General features: G+C 43.7%; 1 protein-coding gene across 3 annotated transcripts in view; it reads right to left on the minus strand.

The window, feature by feature from the left end:
* The window catches only part of IPPK (inositol-pentakisphosphate 2-kinase), a 35973-nt gene extending 23822 nt beyond the window's left edge, over positions 1-12151 (minus strand). For all 3 annotated transcript variants that reach the window (XM_035106192.2, XM_035106194.2, XM_035106191.2), the window contains exons 1-3: positions 11785-12151; positions 2730-2777; positions 1636-1731 (exon numbers count right to left, since the gene is read on the minus strand). In XM_035106192.2, coding sequence (XP_034962083.1) covers positions 1636-1731; positions 2730-2777; positions 11785-11865 — 225 coding nt within the window. In that variant the 5' untranslated portion in view covers positions 11866-12151. The remainder of the gene's footprint in view (positions 1-1635; positions 1732-2729; positions 2778-11784) is intronic.
* Positions 12152-13663: the final 1512 nt, after the last annotated feature.

The following is a 13663-nucleotide window of genomic DNA, read 5'->3' on the forward strand; positions in this document are numbered from 1 at the left end:
TTTTCTTCAGAGATCCTTTTCACATAAACATTTTAAGACCTTTTTTAAAAAAGGAGTAAAGATTTACTGCATTCCTCACTCAACTGAAGGATAACCAGAATTTGGGTATTTTAAAATTTCAGTAGCAGAATTAAGATTCTCAATAGAGTCGCAGGAAACACACACACACACTCCTGTTGCTACTCTACAGCTCAGTCTATGCTGCAAAGGTGAGCACAACTAATCCTATCCTATATAATAATGTCCAAGATGTCCCTGCGTCCAGTTGTCCCGTGTGTCCCTGAGGTACTGCGCATGTACCCCAGATACACAGGGATTGGACAGCAGAGACTGCCCGCGCGCACTCTCCCCCCCCTCTGCCTCCTCCAACCGCCGCTCCCGCCGGACAACGCCTCACTGCAGGGCACGTCAGGGAAGCGAGGGTGGAGGCCGGCGAAGGCCTCCTCACAACCCTCCCTGGCCCGTGAGGAGCGGCGGTTGGAGGAGGCGGGGGGAGAGTGCGCGCGTCCTTCCTGTCGGCGGCTGGAGGAGAGGAAGGAAGGAGAAAGCGCTCCTCCGTTCCTGTCCCCCTGCCGCCGACAGCAAGGACGGGTCCCAGGGTTCGGAGAAGCGCTGCGCACGTGCTTCTCCGAACCCTGGGAGGTCTCCTTGCTGTCGGCGGCTGCGGGAGAGGAACGGAGGAGGAGAAAGCAGCGCTTTCTCCTCCTCCGTTCCTGTCCCCTTGCCGCCGACAGCAATGACAGGTCCCAGGGTTCGGAGAAGCGCTGCGCAAGCGCTTCTCCGAACCCTGGGAGAAGGTCTTGCTGTCGGCGGCTGCGGGAGAGGAACGGAGGAGGAGAAAGCAGCGCTTTCTCCTCCTCCGTTCCTGTCCCCCTGCCGCCGACAGCAATGACAGGTCCCAGGGTTCGGAGAAGCGCTGCGCAAGCGCTTCTCCGAACCCTGGGAGGAGGTCTTGCTGTCGGCGGCTGCGGGAGAGGAACGGAGGAGGAGAAAGCAGCGCTTTCTCCTCCTCCGTTCCTGTCCCCCTGCCGCCGACAGCAATGACAGGTCCCAGGGTTCGGAGAAGCTCTGCGCAAGCGCTTCTCCGAACCCTGGGAGGTCTCCTTGCTGTCGGCGGCTGCGGGAGAGGAACGGAGGAGGAGAAAGCAGCGCTTTCTCCTCCTCCGTTCCTGTCCCCTTGCTGCCGACAGCAATGACAGGTCCCAGGGTTCGGAGAAGCGCTGCACAAGCGCTTCTCCGAACCCCAGGATGTCTCCTTGCTGTCGGCGGCTGCGGGAGAGGAACGGAGGAGGAGAAAGCAGCGCTTTCTCCTCCTCTGTTCCTGTCCCCCTGCCACCGACAGCAAGGACAGGTCCCAGGGTTCGGAGAAGCGCTGCTCAAGCGCTTCTCCGAACCCCAGGATTCTAGCGCCCGTTATTAAACGGGCTGAAAACCACTAGTAGATACATAATAGACATTTTGTCCACTGCTCTATGTTCTATATGAGTTCTATATGAGCAATCTAAAAGCAAGTTAAATATGGAGATTTAATGCAATGTTCCTTCATACAAAAACCAAACCAACCAGCTTGGCTACAGAAGTTAACGAAAACACAACAGTAGGAAAACACTAAATGAAACAAGAAATAATAGTTACCCCATGGTGAACATACTTCTCCCCAAAAAACTGCTTCATTATGTGTTTGCCAAAGTATACTATGTTCTGAAGATGTTGAAAGATTTCTTCTGGTGTCTAAAAAACAAATTAGATAACAGTTAAATCCACTTAGAAACAACCTCTGAAAAATATTACTTTAAATGTGTAATGTCCACAACACCCACCATAAGCTACCAAACAAAATGGTCTGGTTCACATGTCATATTAGTCAGAAATTAATTTAAATGGCAGAAGTGGCACTTTGCTTAAATATTCTTGCTGTACGCAGTGGTGTAGCAAGGCCAAAGGGGCAATTGCTCCGGGCACAAAATTCTGAAGGGGCGCAACCAGGTGTCGCCACTACAGGCCCGCTCATCAATGCCCTGTGGCTGAGCTCCTGCCACTGCAGAGAGGCAACTGCACCCGGGCCAGGCCTTCAGCCAGGCCTTCGTCCTGACAAGCCACACACTGGCTTGTGTCCCTGTGGAGTGGCAATAGCAGAAGTGGGAGAAAGGCACAATGACGGCTTTTTAGCAGTGTACTCCAGCATTTATTATTATTTATTAAATTTATATACCACCCCTCATCCAAAGATCATAGGGAGGTTTACAACATAAAACTTGATTTTCAAAATCCAGTTAGCAAAGACACTTCTCCACAGGGGGATCTAACCTATTATCAAACTGTGTTCTAAAATCCTAAGTCTTCTGCAATACTAATATGCATTCACTTTGTTTCTTTTACTGGAGCTATTTTTGCTTATTACAATGAAATAATTCATATGAATAGTTACTATTATACAGGGCTTTTCATTCAAGATCATCAAAAAAATACATTTATCAAGATCTGACAATATCCCAATCTACTAATTGGTTAAAAGCCCAGCTTATTAAAGGACTGCAAATCCCTTAGATCTCAGATAATGTTTTAATCAAGCTGCTGTTGGTTTTTAAAAAAAATAATGCTGAGGCCTCCTCGAGCTCACAGAAAGTGGGAATGAAAATTAATTATCCTTTTTAAACTAGAACTAGTTGAAATTTCTTTGGTGGGAAACAAGAAGGATAAAAGGGAATAACAAATGATAATTGTCTCACCTTGTCTCGATTTGGAGGAAACTTCAAAAAACGTAGCACCACACAACGCTGAAATTTAATTTAAAAAATGAGTGGATTAATATAGATTTGTAATTTGGAAAACAAGCTGTACCAACCCATTGCAGGAAAATAATTTGCACAAGTAAACCACTTTATCTATTAGGCAGGGGCACTGTTGTATGTGGCAGGCCTCAGGATTCCTGCCCTTTTCTACCTTTTTATTTTTTATTTACTTTGTTTACATGGCAGCTAGGCTCAATGCAAAGTGCCGTGCCCATAAGATCCCAGCCATCCACTATCTTAATTTGCAAATTTGTGTTGTAAGCCTGTTCCTGAATCCTTTAAGTACTTAGTAGTGCCCCTGATTTTAGAGGAAGCAACCATACTTTTGCTCAGTATTCTGTACATACTTTATTTAGTTATCAATGCATTGACAGGTGACAAACAAAAAATATCAATTGATTTTACTGGATCAGATCAGCAGTCCATTTAGATTGGGAATCGTCAACCTGGTACCCACAAAGGCCTTCATTGGTGCTCTAACCAGAGGCCCTAGACTATGAACTTTCATTTAATTTTTTTTAAGTGTCTAGCACTGCAAGAAATAAAGTTATAAAGCAAAATGTGCAGGTACTCATAGCAACTTCTGTAAAATAAGCCAATCTGGCTGCTCCTGTTTCTCAGATATTTTAACCATTGAGTGAAGTCAGTGATAAATGAGTTGTTTGGATACTAGGCAATAGGAATCACGGTGCTCCTGCTCCTAAGGCCTGCTGTATTTTCCTCCTTTTGAATGCACTTTCCCTGGAATCTCTGTAGTTTGCCATTCATTTCCCCTAGCCACCAGGATAGATCTTCCATATGATAGGTTTGAGATCAGGTAGGCTCTAGAAGTTATTTTCTGCAAAAACTGCTATACAGGAAACATGAGCAGATGTTAAAGACTGTCTCAAAAATCAGAACGTGCCTGCCTTGATTAAGCTCAACATCTCCCCTGTCTTCTGTGCAAGAAAACAGAAAAAACTATCCTAGAATCAATAAAAAGATGAAAATCTGTACATGGGGTCCATGTATTTAGCCTGAAGACCAAAAAAAAAAATATCTAAACATTTGTAAGAGGAAGTTTTATAACTGCCTGTGTTTCAGACAGCTATTATTTAAGATAATACTAATTTTGTGTGTTTTTTATTCTGCTTTTATCCTTCTGTGTCTGTTGACAATCTTATGAATTTTTATACACATCGAACTTTGAAAAAGGCAATACAGAAGTTTAACATGTTTTGCAGACCTAGTCATTATTTAAAAATACACATTTGTGCAACCTGTATTATTCTCCAAATCTCAGACCCTTTTGGCATTATTTTCAATATGTAGATAATGATCATTACTTTAATACAAAATACATTCATTTTAGTCCATGAGAGGTATTTTATAAATAATGTGTCCCTCTATGCTTTATAGTAACAGAGGTTGCATGCACATCTATTTTACAGCTTTTCTCCTTAAGGAGACACAGTAAACACGACTATGCATAAACTTACTGTTTGTCAGCTGTTACTTAAACCAACTAAATGCTCTTATAGAAATATTTCACAAATAGGTACTAGAAGTGAATTTTGTTATTTCAAACTCATTTACCTTATGTCCTTTGCTTGCGTATGTGCAATACTTCCCTGAAAGCTACAGGAAGCAAAGATTTCCTCACTTTGTTTGCAGTAACATGGCACTGAATTTGCCAGGTTTGAAATCAAATCAAGTTTTTCAGGTTTTTTAAAAAAAACAAAAACAGGCCTAAGACTAAAAGTTGTACAACTAAGTAACATTCTACTGATATTGCAGGTTTTTCAAGAATTTTTATGTTTAAACTATTTTGAAAATAGTTTATATTATGAAAAGTGCAAGAACAAAATACACAGTAAATGAACTTTTCAATAACAGAACTAGATTCCAATAAATTCTTCGGTTTCTTACAGCCAAATAGGAGGATTTTCAAAAGCCACATCTGTGGTCAGCTAGAGTTAAAATGTTTACCATACTGCTGATAATCCAGATTTTATTCAAACCAGCAGGGCTGTGTGTATTGTTCCCTTGCTTTTGTTCAGGCTAACATTGTGCCAAGAATGCAATACAAAACATGATCAGTTGAGATTGGTTTTTCAAGATTTAGAGGACTAATCGTTCTGATGATGTGGAAGAAGGGACATGCTGTTGGTACTTCTAATGACCAAGTTTGAAATGAGTTTTTCCACCGCATCGTAGAGATGCAAACAAATGGATAATATGCTTGTCCAATAAGACTACTACTTCAATTTGTGTTTCTCAGCATCTTCAAGCAGTGGCTGCATATGTAATGAAGCCCTCTTTTCAAAATGTTCTATTTGTGTGTAGGAGAACTGTTACAGTGAGGCACACGATGTTGCTCCCTTGGAAATCTCAAAGCAGACTTCACAACATACATCCCTCATACTCATTTCTACTGCAGCACCCCTTAAAATAAAAGGGATTGTTAACTTAGCTTTAAACACCAAGAATTTGTCCTTAACTTGGGAACACTAATTCTGGCAATGCTCAAGACCACCTGTTCTGTGAACATTTAATCAGCAAGCCTAGACATTGGGTAAAAGCAATCAAAGTTTATATAGTCAAGCTCTGGTGCTCATTTACCAAACAGCATCAAATTGTCTCTCAGCAAGAAGTGAAATTGCTTCTTATTTCATACAGTCCCTGGGGAAACTTAGTTTATTATACTGTCCTTGTTTCCAAAATAACAAAGCCAAAAACGAGCATTTAATGAATGGTATTGAGCTCCGACTAGTACTATGGAGTACTACAGGGCAATTTGGTTCTGAAAAATAATTTATAGGGTTAACAACAGACTCAAGATTTTAATAAGATTACTATCAGTCGCTTCTACATTACCGTATATATGGTTACAATAACACTGATCAAGTCAAAATCTGTATAACTTTCAACATGATTACAGCCCTCCAAAAGCAAGTCTGTAAACAGGGTGAAAGTGATGCACTGAGGGGGGCAGGGCTTGGCAGAACACCGAAACTCTCCCTTGCATATTTGCTTACATGGAAGTAAAATGCTTGCCTGAATATTTCTATTATTGTACGCTTACTAGCACATGCCTCACATTTTCCTTAGGTTCATCTTACTAAAAAAAGGATTTTTCAAATTATTGAAGTAACTAGGAGTTTGTCAGAAAGCTGTAGCTACCATATAGTCACAATACTATAAATTAAGCGAACACCTATTTTCAACATCCAAGTGAAAAGAAGATCTCTGAGATTTAGTGTGACCTGCTTTTGGAAAAGACAGATTTAACAATTGAATTCTGTGACTAACAATGTATTGGAAACATGTGAATATAACTGGATTAAGAAAACTGTACAGCTCCTCTAATATCAAACCCCAGCTCCAGTTCAAAAAAAATCATTTTCCAAAATGGAATACAATAATGCTTTTGCAAGTCCTTGTTCTGTCAGGCGATTAAGGTGCAGGAGGAAATATTTGTTGGTCGAGGGAAAATATTTGTTGGTCAATACAAGGGAACTGAGCTACTTCAGTTTTATCACAACAGGGGTCCCCAAACTAAGGCCCGGGGGCCGGATGCTGCCCAATCACCTTCTAAATCCGGCCCATGGACGGTCCGGGAATCAGCATGATTTTACACAAGTAGAATGTGTCATTTTATTTAAAATGCATCTCTGGGTTATTTGTGGGGCCTGCCTGGTGTTTTTACATGAGTAGAATGTGTCCTTTTATTTAAAATGCATCTCTGGGTTATGTGTGGGGCATAGGAATTCGTTCATATTTTTTCCCCAAAATATAGTCCGGCCCCCCACAAGGTCTGAGGGACAGTGGACCGGCCCCCTGCTGAAAAAGTTTGCTGACCCCTGTATCACAAGTTCACTGGTCAAAAATAAATACCAACTGTTTATTGTGCTTATATTAACCAAGTTGTGGAAGTAGCTGTGCTATAAGTCCTTACATGCAGTCTTATGCATGTTCCAGCAAGCATCCCACAGTTCCCACAATATTTATGTAACCAGTTGCTTAAGGGAAGTGCCTAAGTACTTTCTGTGATAGGCTGTAAAGACAGCATTCACACTTTATTTCTCCTAAACAAGCCATGTTCAGGAAGCCGATAACAAGCCCCAAGTTCTAGCTTCGACAGTGAAAAGTTGTCTGCACAGCAGAGTTGCACAAACTGAACTTCATGGCTTAGCATTATTTCCAAACACAATAATCACTGAATGTCTTACTACTCCAAATGTCCTGTTGCATGTCAGATTTTAGTACACACTGCTGTTCAACTAATGCTGAAATTGAGAAGAAGACGCATATGCACCATTATGCATGAACATGCATTTGGTTATACTAACCTACCACGAAATAGTATATTTTCAGCCTTGTTGCTATTACTTTGGTTAACTGAAAATCCAACTGTATTTAGGTATCACATGCAAGTATCTTGGCACCACAGATAAAGATAAGAGCCTCATATTCTAATAACTAGCTTCTTCAGCTTATCCAAATGCTGGGAACAGAGAGCTGCAACTATGCTGAACATCAAGCACTGCACCAAAACTAGCTCAGCATATTATATACACCGAGACTTGGGTGAGAACAGCACTGGGCAGATCAATAAACTTTGAGCACAAAAGGGAAAAGCAGCAAAACCTGCTCAGACCTTTTCCGTGTGCATGTTAAGCTCTGTTACAAAGAGAAGAAGAACAGGATCAGCAAGGGACAGAATATTTCAGGGCATACCGTGGAAATATACAATTCTTCACACACCTGTTTCCTTTTTTCTACCCCTGCCAACGGAGGAGCAAAAAGAATAACTAAAATAGTTACTCAGAGGCACTGCATAAAGGGCTTTGCAGGCATCAGTCCCTTTTGTCCAATCCCCACATCTGATATCAAACATGCCAGGGATAGGGCAAACATGGCTTGGCCAAAACTGACTCGTGGACCAAGTGCAAGCCAAATTAGGCCCATGGACTAAAGGTTCCCCACCCCTGATGCAGGCACATGAATTTATCTCCTCTCACACAGGTATTTCCCCTCCTTTGTTTTTTGAGCAAACTATGATGAGCATTACATTTACAATAAAGCTAATGCTAAACGCAGTAAACCCAAACCAAAGTTTGCGATATGATTTCAAAACAATTAACTGATTTGTTGACAACAATGAAAATTAAAAATGCCAATTTAGTTGTAATGCTAACCACAATCAGCTTTGAAAGAGAAAAAGATGAGGGAAGGATTAGGCCAGAGTTAGACAACCTAAGGCCCGTGGGCCGCATGCGGCCCAATCGCCTTCTCAATCCGGCCCATGGATGGTCCAGGAATCAGCGTGTTTTTACATGAGCAGAATGTGTCCTTTTATTTAAAATGCATCTCTAGGTTATTTCTGGGGCCTGCCTGGTGTTTTTACATGCGTAGAATGTATACTTTTATTTAAAATGCATCTCTGGGTTATTTGTGGGGAATAGGAATTCATTCATTTCCCCCCCCCAAAAAAATATAATCCGGCCCACCACATGGTCTGAGGGACAGTGGACCAGCCCACGGCTGAAAAAGGTTGCTGACCCCTGGATTAGACAATTTGGCAGAGTTACATTTGCACTGGACCCATGTTTCAGGGATCAATTACTTGCACAAGTCACATTTCTAATTCTTTAATAGTCAGGTAAATATATTCAGATGTTGGTATCCATCTGTTTCAAAAGACAATGAGGTACACCTCTGGGGGTGAAGTCAAAACGCTGCTGTAGCAGCACCAGCGTGACCTTGGGGTACAAGCCTGGACGGTGTATGGAAATCCTGGGCTGCCCAGACAACAATACTCCCCTCTCGGCCTCAATGATGTGGTCCAAAGGAAAGCAGAGCAATATGTTTGGCACCAGCTTGGCTGCAGGAGTTGCCAGAAGGTGTACAAGGTACCATCTAATCGCCTTAAGGACTCCACTCCAGATTTCTTCTCCAGAAAATATCCCTCAAGACAGAGGAAATTTAGGATAAGTTTTCCTTCTCCTAGATGGGATACCTTCCCATGTTGATAAGCCCCATCTGTCCCCCACTTCCCTGTACAGCACATGCAGAAACCACCTTCTTGGCCATTGGGCCCGCTATTGCTTTCATCCACTCAATCTGCTGGAACGTGCCTGCATACAGGAGAAGTTCCTAAATCACCAAGGTTTTGAGATCCATTAGCTACCCTCACCTGGTTTAGCCAACTATTCAAAGCCGTTTCCTCGGGTATGGCTGCTGTTGCATGCTGAGCTGGCAGCGTCTAGCAGCCACTGGTGAGAGCTGAGTGCAGGGTGATAACCAAAGGTGAACAAACTACTCCAAAAGAAGTATGATGAGGGGAGGTACTACCCTTCCTCTAAAACCCAGAACACACCAAATATATTCAGTATCAAGTCAGCAATAGCATCATTTTTTCTTTTAGGAGCACTAAAACAGATGGTTATGGTTGTGCCAAATAATGGGAGACAAAGGATGCTTAGATTCTTATTTATCAACCTGAAGTTACAAGCCAGACTTCAATTTCTCAGAGATGGAAAGCAGCCATTGCTTCTTTCTCCCAGAACCTTAAGTATATATATCACAGCAGCAAATGTGAGGGAAATTTTCATCCTGCAATATTAATCTTGAAACCAAGCCTATAAACTGACCCCATGGCTGCATCAGCCTAATTTCTTTCAAGTTGCTTCCTTTTCCTCATTAGCCTTTCCCCTGCTTTGTGCAAAATTTTGCCCAAGGAAAAGTTCTGGAGAACTTGAAAGCCTGTCATGTTTTTGTGACATTCTTGGTTGGTCCCAAAAAAGGTACCATAATGCTGTATCTATATAAAAAATGTAAATGTCCGTTTGTACAAAATCTAAAATCTCCGAAAGTTCTTGACCGATTGTTTTGATTTTTTTGACACAACATTCCAATCGAATATGGGAGTGTTTGTAGATTATTAGATTATATAGATGTAACACACATGACAGGTAAAAATGTGTTTTTTTGGAAATACAATGCCATCTATTGGACATCAAAGCAACACATGCTATACTAAGGTTCTTTACTCCCAGGACGCCTTGGGGTATGCAGTAGTGTCCTTCCGGCACGACCGTACAAAGGGTACTGGGAGTGGGTGGCCAGCGGCTACTTCTGGGAGAGTGGGGGTCCGATCCTGTCCCTTCGCCGCCAGCACCTCAGCTCTACCCGCCGCCCTCGGCATGTCCGCCTTTGATAAAGACCTGCAACTGCCCCGCCTGCCCCCTTGGCCGCCAGAATCCGCCGGGGGAATCGGCCACCCCTTCCCCAAAATGTACATATGGTATGTGACTCCTTCTGGGAGACCGGAGGCCGGATCCTGTCCCTTCACCACCACCGCCTCTTCTCTCGCCCCCATCCTCGGCATGTCCACCTTCGATAAGGGACTACACCTGGACCGCCTGCCCCCTCGCCCACCGGGATCCACTGGGGGAACCGCCCAGGCCCTCCCCAAAATGTGCATACTATATACAAGGGGGAGAGGGGGGATCGGGGTGGAGGGTCACGTAACATGGGGGGAAGATGATGTCACACGCCAGGAGCAACAGAGAGAGGGGGATCGTTATGTCATCGGCCTCTCCTGGGAAACGGGGACCCTGACTGACCCACAGCAACGCGTGGCCAAGTACAGTTAGTTAGTTAATAATCACATGTACATTTTTATTCTACTCCAAGAAGCACATACCCCCTTCACATTTTATCCCCATAACCACCTTGTGAGGTTAAGTTAGGCTGAGAGCAAGCTTTGTAGTTGAGCACAGATTCTAATATGAGTCTTCTGGTCTATACTACATTAGCTGTCACTGGAGGAGGAGGGCATCAATAGATGAAACACAATGAAAAAAATCTCAAATAGCACAGAGCTTTCATTAGATTACACCTTCCTAGAAAGCAAGTCTGCCATTTGATAAAATGTACTACATTTGATGTGTGAAGAAAGAAGACATTTGTATCAAACACACCAGCACTTTTAAATAGTGATATGCACCATTTTGGAATTTTTCCTCCTGCCATGGTGCAGTGAAAAGCCTTCCTCCCAGGACATCACAGCCATTTTCCCCACTTATTTTGTCAGAGGTGTAAGATCTGCTCAACCATGACTCAGGCCCTTTCCAGTCAGCTTTAAGATAACTTGCTTTTAATACTCTTTCTCTCTCCCCCCCCCCCAGCTCTTTTCAGCACTGAAAAAGAAAGTCACTCAGCTTGAATTATCACAACGCAGCACACATTAAGGCACAGTGTGATTAAGGACCATGGGCATCCAATAAAATGCTTCTCCGGCACACAAATCGGGGATGGCACCCATTTTGGCAGGGATGGAGCCTTCAGCTATATATCTTTCATGTACAGTACACAGTGAGTTTCCCTATACATCAGGGGAGTTTCCAAAACTTACTCCCCTCCCCACAAAAAAACGAAGATCTGATTTGCTGATCAACTGCGATTACAGTTCGTTGCCTCTATACATTTTTTGTTGTTATACTTTAAGTTATCAACTTCTTTCAAAGTCCGTTCGCTTAACGAAAACGGTATAAAAATGTTTTTTCCCCCAAAAAAGAAAAAGTGACAGGAGGAGAGAGAAGAAGCGTCTGATTTTACCGTTACCGGTAGTATGCTTCTGAGGGGAGCGAGAGGCGGAGGAGAGGCTGTTGGACCACTTCGCTCACCCGCTGATGAAGGAGAAAGGCGAGCTCTCTGCGGGGGTGTCCTCCCTCTCCTCCCTCGCCTCCCCCGGGCACCTCTTCCGAGGCAAGGGAAGCGGGAAACAGCGGAGTAAGCCCTGAAGAGGTGAAGCGGAAGGAACTGACGGGCCTGCAGTTCCCTCCTTCCCCGCCCCGGCCAAAATTTCCGTTAAGGATGGAAGGCGGGGGGGGGGTCAAAAAAAAAAACTCGAACCGTTAAGCACGAGACTCAGGAGAGCGGTTAGCAGCTAACCTCGGACGCGCGCGAAACAAGAGGCGACCGGCGCCTCTTTTTTTTCTTTTACCTGTCTATGGGAGACGACGAGGCTCTTGTTGCCTTCCCCGTGGTATCGCCATTCATTCTCATCCATTTTCTCCGCTTCCATCCCCCAGCCAATGGCCCCTCCGTTTTGGTTTCCGGCAGGGCGAGCGGGCGGTCGTCGTCGCCTCCTCCTGCTGCTGCTGCTTCTCGCCGCTTCTTCTCCCTCAGCTCCGGCCTCCGTTTTCACCCCGTCCCACTTACGCGCGCGGCCTCCCGCCCACAAGTCCCTACACAGCGATGAGGCGCAGCCTCTCCGGACAACGCGCTCAACCAAGCCGACCACCTGGTTGTTTCCCAGCCCACACTAGCGTCCTCACCCGGATCGGAACAGGAAGTTCCACCTTCCGCCTTGGGGCACGCGGAGGTCACCCACCCAAGAAAATACCGGTACTGTAATATACTGTATAGGTTTGTATGGGGGGCGGGACTTCCTTAACCGGCCATATTTAATTTGGGCAGCAGCCTCAGCTTCTATTCTTCCCGCAAGGCTACGGCTGTAGTAAGCTCCATCTTTATTTCTGGCAAGTTCGGGAAGAAAGAGGTTCGTCACCGTTGACCGGGAAGACCCTGGGCATGCGCAGGAGCCTTAGCGTGGTTCACAGGTGTGCGTGTATGATATGATAAGGAAGAACGGCGGCAAGCTGGTTTTGGCGGTTTGTTCAGAGGACACCGTCCATTCTAAACCGCTTCAGGAATTGACTGCAAAATGGCCTACATCTTACGATAGTACGACAGACCCTGGCTTTGATTAGCATCGGAGGTAGACAGGAGTCTGCTCGCTATTATATTCATTCATTTATTTAAATATATATTCTGCCCCCTACCCTGGAGGCTTTGAGTATGTAATGACATGTTAAAACATGTTAAAAACGAAATTAAAATATCCAGTTGCACACTAGTTAAAATAATAATTTATTTAGTCATTTGCATATTTAAAAGGCTTCCAGCCCACATTTCAAAGGCCCCTGTCCTTACACGGCAGTTTGGTACCCACCAGGTAGGGCTGTGAAAGACCTGGTTGAAACCATGGACAGTTGCTGCTGGTCAGGGTAAGATAGAACTCAAGCTAGATGGACAATGTATATAGGTATACATTGGTATAGGGCAGCTTCCTGCGTTCCTGGCTTACAGCATTTAGGAGCATATTAAGCAGCCTTAGGCAAAATCAGATATTTGGTCTATCAATATTGTTGACTCCACCAGCAATGCTATTGTTGTGAGAATTTTAAGGTCATACTGTATATTAAATGTTCGTAGATGTACCAAGCAAATGTGCAGGAGGGCAGACCTGTAGCCATTTTTTACTCTCCCAGGTTGACAAAGCCTTTCTCTTTGAAAGGAGGGAGGAAATGAAAGAACCTCCCCATTGTGTCTCTGCTCACAGATCCTGCCTTAAGTACAGATTTAAGAGTTACCAGTAGATCCAAAAGAGGTAAGCAACTCCTACAGCCAGAGCCAAGATAGGAAACTTACAGCTCAGGAGCTGAAACTTGGAGTGTTAAACCTGTAGAAACAAAATAAAAATAAAATAGAAAAATTCCTTCCAGTAGCACCTTGGAGACCAACTAAGTTTGTCATTGGTATGAGCTTTTCTGAAGAAGTGCATGCACACAAAAGCTCATACCAATGACAAACTTAGTTGGTCTCTAAGGTGCTACTGGAAGGAATTTTTCTATTTTATTTTTATTTTGTTTCTATGGCAGACCAACACGGCTACCTACCTGTAACTAAACCTGTATAAAATGAGTTTTTAGCTTTGCTCTAGCAAGGCAGGTTTGAGGTGCCACAGTAAACTGTAACCAGAAACCTAGATTAAATGCCATTTAATGGTAAATCCTGTCTTAACTAACATTTTGTTTCAT

Source organism: Zootoca vivipara, chromosome 2 (genome assembly GCF_963506605.1).
Source record: "Zootoca vivipara chromosome 2, rZooViv1.1, whole genome shotgun sequence".
NCBI classification, from domain to species: Eukaryota; Metazoa; Chordata; class Lepidosauria; order Squamata; family Lacertidae; genus Zootoca; species Zootoca vivipara.